The sequence below is a fragment of the Quercus suber genome, unplaced genomic scaffold (assembly GCF_002906115.3).
Source record: "Quercus suber isolate HL8 unplaced genomic scaffold, Cork oak 2.0 scaffold_337, whole genome shotgun sequence".
NCBI lineage: Eukaryota > Viridiplantae > Streptophyta > Magnoliopsida > Fagales > Fagaceae > Quercus > Quercus suber.
This window is the reverse complement of record NW_027069789.1, coordinates 433,967-444,685: the sequence shown is the minus strand read 5'-3', so window position 1 is coordinate 444,685 and position 10,719 is coordinate 433,967. Positions and strand designations below refer to the sequence as shown.

The 10,719-nt window shown below is 36.5% G+C and overlaps 1 protein-coding gene across 1 annotated transcript; it reads right to left on the bottom strand.

The window, feature by feature from the left end:
- Positions 1–1,559: 1,559 nt before the first annotated feature.
- LOC112016038 (alpha-1,6-mannosyl-glycoprotein 2-beta-N-acetylglucosaminyltransferase) lies at positions 1,560–3,641 on the bottom strand. The gene has a single exon (XM_024048532.2). It carries the CDS (start codon positions 3,031–3,033, stop codon positions 1,741–1,743), a length of 1,293 nt encoding a protein of 430 aa, XP_023904300.1. The 5' UTR covers positions 3,034–3,641; the 3' UTR covers positions 1,560–1,740.
- Positions 3,642–10,719: the final 7,078 nt, after the last annotated feature.

The window sequence follows — 10,719 nt, the reverse complement described above, 5'->3', positions numbered from 1 at the left end:
ACCCGTGTATACACAAGTACACAGAAAGCTTTTTTATTCATCTATGCTTTATCATAAAAACCTCCCTTATTGGCCAACCTTGTATATCAGAGGGCATGGCTGATCTTACAAATGTCTTCCAAAGTCAACAATTTCGTTTTTTCCTAACCAAATTAAGGTCCAAGAGATCTCAGCTAGATAGCTTCACCTTTTTTTTCTGTTTTTAAAGGCAAATCCAAGATGATGGAATTGTTCTTTCAACAGCTATTTAAGATTCACGAAACATATTTGAACTTTCATTGACCGCTAGATGTGTCCTTACTTCACTTCAGCCAAAGTTTATTCTTTTACTTCTTTTAGTCGAAAGCATTTCCATCAAACAATTAATAGAAGAGTCGTGTCTGTATCCATGGCTCTTTGGTTAAATTAAATCTGAGTGGAGCATTTAGCTTTTCTAGTGAGGAGCATTTAGCTTTTCTATTGAAGAGCATTAACAAGATGATGGATTTTTATTTATTTATGTTTTTAACTTCTCCTCTATTTTCCGATTGCAGCTTACTATTATAACGAGTTATTAAACATTCTCTCGAGGTTTGAGAGCGCATGGGCAGACCATAGGCAGGGGTAGACCAGAGGTTTGGAACCCTGAGCTTAAGGCCTTCAATGGTGCATTTATTGGTGAATATGAAGTAGAGAACTTCATGTTCCATGTCTAACAGTATTTCGGAGTGGCGCATATACCAGGAGCGGATAAAATTAGCATTACTTCTATGCATCTTGTGTGTGATATAAAACTATGGTAAAGAGCCAGAGTTGAGGATTCTTCATGCCAACCTATCACCGATTGGCCAGAGATGAAACAAGAGCTGGGAAATCTGTCTTTGCTGTGTAACGTCCAATGGCTAGCAAGAGACTTCTTAAGGCATTTGAGGCAAACAGATTCAGTTAGAGAGTATGTGAAGAGTTTCCAATCTCTGATGCTCAAAGTGAGTAGTATAAGTGAGGAAGAAAAGCTTTAAAACTTTATGGCTGGATTGCAGTTATGAATTCAGAACGAACTTGGGAAGGAGAGTAAATGGCCTCACTTCAGCTATCACAGTAGCAGAGAGTTTAATGGACTTCAAAGGAAGTTAGATGAGACAGACAAGAACAACAATTCTATAGGTAAGAAGAAGTTTAGTCGGAAGAATGATCATGAAGGATCAACATCCAAACCAATGTTGACAACTTTACAACAAGGGCAAGGGCAAGGGCAAAGCGCACACAATCAGTTAAAGGACCTTTGACAAGTCAAGATTTGAAGTCACAAATCATCTCTGGCAAAAGATAAACATGTAAACATACAAATTTCTGGCAAAAGAAAACATAGTTGTTGCATCCATATGCATCTAATCCCAAGCATTGAATCACATATGCAGATGCATATACATGCATAGATGCAGAAAGAGAAACAAAGAAGATGTGTTTACTCATCAGAACAACACTAACAGACATATGAGAGTGATTCTCCACCAGAAAGAGCAAACAAAACTGAGCAGAAAGCCAATAGCAACACAGACAAGTAATCTGTACTACTGGAATAGCAAAAGAAAAATCCATTTGATTGAAGCAGTATTGTAAAGAAACAAAATTAAGGTCCGTGGGATATTCTAAACAAATAACAGCAACTTATGCTAACTTTAAATTACACAACAAAAACATTCAAGCCTTCACCAGTTACTTCAGTCGGAAAAAAAATCAAAATGCCAAAACCTCAACTCTTCAGAAAGTAGAGGCATTGTCTATGGCATGATACATGCGAGCAAAATTCAAGCACAACTTGTGGTCCCTCTCATCACCCCAACCCCCCCAACCCTTAAATCCAGCTTTGTAGCCCGCTTGATTCTTAGAGACCTGCACTTGCCATTGTGATTTGATATTGGCAATTCTATCAATCTCTTGCACATCAACTTTAACCATGCCATTGTCAATGCAAGCTTTATTCTCCGCCTGGCCCTGATGCAGACCGCACTTACCAAAGTGAACTGCACTAGTTCTCGGCCCTCGTAATGAGTAAACAGAACCACCAAATGATGGATAAACAGTTGCCCACATTGTTATATCCCAATTGTATTCATCAAAAAAACAAAATTCTCTTGCCTTCCTATGGATTTTCCTCCAAATAGTTTGATTAAAGGAATAACCCACATTTCCCATTCTCTCAGCAATCAAACCATCCCACTGCTCTCCTCTTGAATTCACATCCCAAGGTGCTAAATTAGCAGCATAACAATCAGGACACTTATAAGGTTTCAATTCTGTAAGTATCTGTAAGTTGCGATATGCATTGGGGAATATGAAATGGTCCTCCTCTATAAAAAGAATATGACCTGAGTGCCCATGGGTCTCCTTCAATCCATCCCACACCGTGTTCATCATCCACCACCAGTGATGCTTTAACGACACAATCTTTGGTGATCGGTGGTTACCATACTGATCAGGATTCCCTTCACAATGTTTCTTTGCTGCATCTTCCTTATCCTTACAGTCATTAGGTGAGACTCCTGGAAAGCTATTGGGAAAGAGATGAGGTGAGTAAGGAGCAAATATCTGTTTCACCTGGCAAAATTTGATGCCTTCGACAATCTTGTTCATCTCTTCAAAGTACCCATCATGGCTAACTATCAGTAAAGTTTCACTTATTCCCACAACCTGAGAAAGGCTCTCCACAACAACCCGGAGATATTGGGGCCGGTTATGTACATATAGAACAATAGTTATATGATCTTTGGCTAGATTTGGATACAGATCCATGTTTCTTGGGGGCAATTGGTTTCGCTTCTCCAATTTAATAGACAATTTACTCTGCTCAGGAAAACCAAGTTTTTCCCTCAAATGTGAATTAGTATAACTAACTTCATCTATATCATCTAAAGGCGGTGACACAAAATTTGAAATTGAATTTGTTCCAAGGAGAAATATCAGTAGCAAAACCCCTAACAGCGTGAGAAGAACTACAGATAAGAAACGGCGAAAGGCCGCAACTTTGAGTTGGGGTTTGTTGATAGTAGCCATAAAACTAAGTCACTAAAAACATACACAGTGTCAAACAGGTTTAATAGATTGTACAATAACAGCATCCATAGCTTGAAGCTCAGAGAAACAAAACCCAGCAAATATTCTACAATGAACAAATTACCAAAATTTGATTCTAAACAAGAGCCAAACATCAAAAACAACACCGACCCATTTGAGAACAGATTGAATAAAATAAAGGGTAAGTATCAAAAACCTCAATAACAGCCTCCAAAATGAAACTGAAGCAATCCAGACCTTGTTTTAACTGATACCCATGAACAGAAACCTCTGCCCCCTTGTTGCTGCGATTCAATCAGTTACCACAAATCAAGTTTTTCCTTTCGGGTCAGTGAAATAGAGCAAAACCTCAGTGACCCAACAAAGCATTTGGTTGCTTCAAAAAGGAAATATCATTGAGATCAAGGACCTTGATCGAACAGTTGGTAGACTTGAAAAACCAGAACAGAACAATTGAGTAGAGTTGAAGGAAATTTCCAAGGGGTGACTTTTGGGTTTGAAAGTTGACAATTTCTCTCAAGGAAGGTAGTTGGGGTCTAGATAAAGGGTCGGAAACTTCCAAGGGATGTATAGGTTAAACCGAAAAATTTACCAAAACAGCAAGGAATATGCTTTTAATTGCAAACTAGTTTTGAGTTCAGACTCAGTTCAGTTGTCAAATGAGGTTCTCGCGTTTTGTGGAAAATATTGAGTCAACATTGAGGGCTAAATGTGTCATTGCCGTTTCTAATGTAAATCTGGCCTCTTTAGGACAAGGTAAACGTTTTCCCTTTAAGAATATACTTCTAGATAAGAAAAAGTTTCTTCTTGATAATAATAATTAGTCTCGTCATGCATTCAATGATGCTTTTTTTTTATTAAATAGTGTAATAATTTTCATTCATTTCAATTTAAAGTTTTAACGTTTTCTCATTAATATTACGCATTTAGAACTGTTAATACATCTAGAAGTGTAATAAGGTTGACTTCAAAAAATAAACAAATATTACATATTTATTTTGTAACAAAAAAAAAACTATATTTTTATTTTATATATATAATTTTTATTTTAAGAATATAATTTATAAGCGGATAAAATAATTTAAAAATCAATAGAAGAGTAACCCTATTTTTTTGGCAATATTTTAATGAGAGTTAAAGTTGTATTTTTACCAGATTATACTTTAATTTTGTCTCTACTTAAACATAAGAGTAGAGGGACATTTTTTAACAAAAAAATAAAAATCCCAAATAAAGAGAGCTCATTAAATAGTAGTATAAATATAGATAATTTTTAAAAAAAAAAAGTTTAAGTTTAATTGAGAGTTATATGAAGAAAAAAAAAAGTTAAATTGAATGTTTTAATTAAATAACGCCACACATAGACATAGTTATTGTGGTAATATATATAGTAGGTTTTTTTAGTTTAGTTTCGGATCAAAATTGACTATTCAATTTAAAATAGTTTCAAAATGAGTTTAGACTTTATAGAGTTTCATTTATTAAGGATTACACGTCCCTTGTGGGATGTACCCACCATTCCATCACATGCGTGTCTGCATTTTTACCAATATCTCACGTCCTACCTCATCGTTGCATATTGTCCTCTTTGAGGATGGCACAGCATCATCCTTCAAGGTTTTAAAATGCTTCATGTATCAATTAGTGTCCAATGCCTCCTTATAAAGCGCATGACCTTTTCCTATCTGGGTGATATGACACTTAGGATTTAGTTCTCCCTCACCTCACCCGGGGGAATGGGCAAAATAAATGTGAAAATGATATATATATAGTTAGTTAGGCAACGCTTGAAACTATAAGGGAAAGTAGACATTTCGAGTTTTAGAAAATCGAGATCCATTTACATAAATCTCGAGTTTTAGAAACTCGAGTTTCATGCAAAAAAATTTTTAGTTTTATTGCCTCTATAGTGACGTTTTTAAATCCTATAGTGACATTTTAAAGCCCTATAGCGGCGTTTTTCTGCAAAATTTTTTCATTAATGTTCAATACCAGGTTCGGGTAGCCCTATAGTGGCGTTTTTATGCCCTATACTGACGTTTTAAAGCCCTATAGCGGCGTTTTTCTGCTAAATTTTTTTATAACTCCATTTTTTAAGTCCTATAGTGACGTTTTTAAGCCCTATAGTGACGTTTTCGGAACTCGAGTTTTTAAAACTCGATTTTCTCTTGGATTTTTTTTACAATCAAGCCTTAAAAACTTGATTTTTTTCTTGGAACTCGAGTTTTAGACACTCGAGATGCTAGTTTTCAATATTCTTCTGCAACGTGACAACTAACTAAATTTTTTAATATTTATTGTTATTTAGAAAAAAAATTCCACCTCACCCCATTTAGGATGTCTTTTGGATTTTTTGGTCAATACACCAACTCATAATTGGCATGATATATTCTTCTTCGAGAGTAACACATAGCATCATCCCTCATGAATTTAAAATGTCTCATACCAGTTAGAGTTCAAGGCCTCCATATAAGATGCAAGACCTCCCCTTACCTAGGCAGCGTAGGACTTGGTCAAAATTTCGTTCTTCCTCTCCTTGCCTTAGAGCTCTATTGGACATTTGGATCCTCACAAATTGACCTAAATAAATTTTATGCAATTCAATTTAAAATAAATAGATAAGATTTTACGAGCTCTGTAATGGAATTAAAACAAAGCCATAGCCCCCACAAAACTGAAATTATATATATATATATATATATAGAGAGAGAGAGAGAGAGAGAGAGAGAGGTTGTCAAGCCTTGGCCGCCGGAGTGATGCAGAAATTGGGTCACTTCCCCTCTTGCACCAACTGCTCCAAGTGATCCACAGATTGTTACAATCTTCGGTGATATGTCCGTGGTCTTGATGGTACTGGAGTAAAGATTCCGATTACGCTTTGCAGGATCCCCCGCCATCTTATTGGGCCACCTAAAGAACGACTCGTCTTTATCTTCTCCAGAACTCGCTGCACTGGTTCTCGGAACACGGGCTAACCACCTGGGAGTTGGCAGGCCCTGACTGCCCCAAAGTTCCTCCGAGGCCGGTTGTTGTTATACCGGTTCGGCCTGAAATCCCTCCTCTCTTGAGTTATTGCTTTAGACTTTCTCTGCCTTGCATCTGATCTTCCTCTACTCTTCTATATTTGTCTATCCGATCCATAAGCTGACGTACACTAGTAACAGGCTTGCCAGTCAGAGACTTCCTCAGACTGTGCTCGGTTGGAAGACCCTCCTTAAAAGTGTTCATAGCCACGTCGTCGTGAGCCCCATCCACCTCGTTGAACATTTCCCAGTACCTGTCTGAGTAGGCTTTTAGGGTTTCCCCTTCCCGCATAGACATGGATAGTAGCGATCCCAAGGGTTGAACGACCCTTCTACATGTAATAAAACGCGCACCAAAGGCCTGGGTGAGCTTCTCAAAAGAGTCAATAGTATTAGTCTCAAGCCATTAAACCATCTCATTGCCACTGGGCCCAGGCTAGACGGGAAAACCTTGCACATTAAGGCTTCATCCCTGTCATGAATAGCCATTCTCTGGCTGTAGTGGCTAACATGTTCCACTGGGTCTGTTCGACCATTATAAATGGTGAACACAGGCTGGTGGAATCGCCGAGGAAGACTAGCGTCCTCAATATGTCGCGTGGAGGGCGACTTAGAGACCTGATCCAAAGCCTTGTTCAAGGCATCATTCCCCTGACCCTGGCGAGTCGGGCTCTTATTTCTTTGCCCACGGTGGTACTCCTCCTCACACGAAAAAGATTCGCTGGGTGGAGTTCTCGACCTTTGCCTGTAACTGGTGTCATCCGACTCCTCAGAGGAGTGCCTAGAGTTGTGAGCCTTACGCCTTCGTCGCTCATATCGCAATTCCCTCTTCAACTTGTTAATCTCACGCTGCAAATTTCCTCCGCTCTTTACAGGGGAAGCATGGCCTTTCCCCGAGAGCGGCTTCTATTTGTATGGGTTGTTCGGGTACTCCCTCATGATCCCCCCGTGTTCGTGGTCTACCAACGGATTACTGTGCTGAGAGCCCCTAGACTCTGCCTGGTGCTGATTAGCATCTGCCTGTTGCGGGCCTGTCAATGGTTGCTGCGGTACTCCCTCTTCCATCGTGAGTATCACACCTACCATTCCTTCTCAACAGATCAAGTTCTTCCACAGACGGCGCCAATTGTAGGGACTCAATTTGGATTTGACCCTGAGTATGAATGGGTTTTCAGCCCAACAAGTCTAAACAATAAATTTTTAGAGCATGGGTACAAGAACTAGTGCTGTTTGACGGGAAAGGTTATACTCATCAAGTAACAAGGGATATTTTAGGTTCATTCCTTGAGAAAAACTCTCCTCGGCTTTCTTCCAGTCCGTCTCTCTTTCTTCTTTCTTTCTTTTTTATCCAAAAGTCCCCCTTACAATTTCATTTGTTTCTATATTATATACTCCGTTCTCCCTCCGTTTCCATTGTACACGTGTAGTTCTTATCGTGAGAGCTCCTTTCTGTCCCATCCAGCACCTACCGGAACGTTCTGCTCAGTGGCTATAAAGCTGCTTAGTCACTGTTCAGGTATCACCTCCATATTAATGCGGCCAGAGGGTTAGCTGGAAAGCATTTAATGTGGAGGTGATGGCCTTGGAAGATATTTGCTACCTTCCCCGACTCCCCCTTAGGTTTATACCCAATTTCCAGTTCAGATGCAACTTTGCCGAGTCTCCTCAATAAAATGAAAGTTACATTCACCTCGGACTTTGGCGTCCTCGGACGTACGTTATGCCGCTGCATACAATATCCACTCCTTTATCCTATATTATCCATTTAATAATAATAAAACTTTTTTAGGCTATCCTCGGATAACTAAGCGTCCTCGGATTGGGCCGTTGGTCCCGAGCCCACTTCTGAGGATTACTATATCTTTTTAACCAATAGGCCCCACATGATATTTTGTTACTTTTAATATACACACAAATTTCTTGTCAATAGGATATTATTTATTATATGATTCATAAAATCATATTTTGTTTAAAATTTAATGTTTAAAAATATTGGAATTTAAACATTTTATAATGAGATAGTTATTGATTTCTGATCTTTTTGATATGTTTTCAGTATGATAGTCACAAGAAGAAAAGGAGGAAATATTAAAAAAAAAAAAAAAGCTTAACAATAAGGATGCATGAACAAATGAGGATGGGTGAGTGGGATTGAAGCTGAAAATATGCTATAAAGATGAAAGAACAGCATTTTGCCCTAGTGCTATAAAATAAAGAAATTTATTTATGTTTTCCATATAGTACTCTTTTTATTTTATTTTTTTAATAGAGTTTTAACCTATGATATCCGTTTATAATGATTGTGCTCTTTATTATTAGACTAAGACATCAATCGATTTTTAGTGTAAATGAGAATTAAACCTAAGATCTCTTATTCAATTATCAGAGACTTTACTAATTGATCTAATTGAAACTCACTACATACATTAAACTTGCCACGCTTTTTTATGCTTTCCATAAGTAGCAACACTTTAATATAAATAATTCAACCTTGACAACCTCTCTCTCTCTCTCTCTCTCTCTCTCTATATATATATATATATATATAATTTCAGTTTTGTGGGGGCTATGGCTTTGTTTTAATTCCATTACAGAGCTCGTAAAATCTTATCTATTTATTTTAAATTGAATTGCATAAAATTTATTTAGGTCAATTTGTGAGGATCCAAATGTCCAATAGAGCTCTAAGGCAAGGAGAGGAAGAACGAAATTTTGACCAAGTCCTACGCTGCCTAGGTAAGGGGAGGTCTTGCATCTTATATGGAGGCCTTGAACTCTAACTGGTATGAGACATTTTAAATTCATGAGGGATGATGCTATGTGTTACTCTCGAAGAAGAATATATCATGCCAATTATGAGTTGGTGTATTGACCAAAAAATCCAAAAGACATCCTAAATGGGGTGAGGTGGAATTTTTTTTCTAAATAACAATAAATATTAAAAAATTTAGTTAGTTGTCACGTTGCAGAAGAATATTGAAAACTAGCATCTCGAGTGTCTAAAACTCGAGTTCCAAGAAAAAAATCAAGTTTTTAAGGCTTGATTGTAAAAAAAATCCAAGAGAAAATCGAGTTTTAAAAACTCGAGTTCCGAAAACGTCACTATAGGGCTTAAAAACGTCACTATAGGACTTAAAAAATGGAGTTATAAAAAAATTTAGCAGAAAAACGCCGCTATAGGGCTTTAAAACGTCAGTATAGGGCATAAAAACGCCACTATAGGGCTACCCGAACCTGGTATTGAACATTAATGAAAAAATTTTGCAGAAAAACGCCGCTATAGGGCTTTAAAATGTCACTATAGGATTTAAAAACGTCACTATAGAGGCAATAAAACTAAAAATTTTTTTGCATGAAACTCGAGTTTCTAAAACTCGAGATTTATGTAAATGGATCTCGATTTTCTAAAACTCGAAATGTCTACTTTCCCTTATAGTTTCAAGCGTTGCCTAACTAACTATATATATATCATTTTCACATTTATTTTGCCCATTCCCCCGGGTGAGGTGAGGGAGAACTAAATCCTAAGTGTCATATCACCCAGATAGGAAAAGGTCATGCGCTTTATAAGGAGGCATTGGACACTAATTGATACATGAAGCATTTTAAAACCTTGAAGGATGATGCTGTGCCATCCTCAAAGAGGACAATATGCAACGATGAGGTAGGACGTGAGATATTGGTAAAAATGCAGACACGCATGTGATGGAATGGTGGGTACATCCCACAAGGGACGTGTAATCCTTAATAAATGAAACTCTATAAAGTCTAAACTCATTTTGAAACTATTTTAAATTGAATAGTCAATTTTGATCCGAAACTAAACTAAAAAAACCTACTATATATATTACCACAATAACTATGTCTATGTGTGGCGTTATTTAATTAAAACATTCAATTTAACTTTTTTTTTTCTTCATATAACTCTCAATTAAACTTAAACTTTTTTTTTTTAAAAATTATCTATATTTATACTACTATTTAATGAGCTCTCTTTATTTGGGATTTTTATTTTTTTGTTAAAAAATGTCCCTCTACTCTTATGTTTAAGTAGAGACAAAATTAAAGTATAATCTGGTAAAAATACAACTTTAACTCTCATTAAAATATTGCCAAAAAAATAGGGTTACTCTTCTATTGATTTTTAAATTATTTTATCCGCTTATAAATTATATTCTTAAAATAAAAATTATATATATAAAATAAAAATATAGTTTTTTTTTTGTTACAAAATAAATATGTAATATTTGTTTATTTTTTGAAGTCAACCTTATTACACTTCTAGATGTATTAACAGTTCTAAATGCGTAATATTAATGAGAAAACGTTAAAACTTTAAATTGAAATGAATGAAAATTATTACACTATTTAATAAAAAAAAAGCATCATTGAATGCATGACGAGACTAATTATTATTATCAAGAAGAAACTTTTTCTTATCTAGAAGTATATTCTTAAAGGGAAAACGTTTACCTTGTCCTAAAGAGGCCAGATTTACATTAGAAACGGCAATGACACATTTAGCCCTCAATGTTGACTCAATATTTTCCACAAAACGCGAGAACCTCATTTGACAACTGAACTGAGTCTGAACTCAAAACTAGTTTGCAATTAAAAGCATATTCCTTGCTGTTTTGGTAAA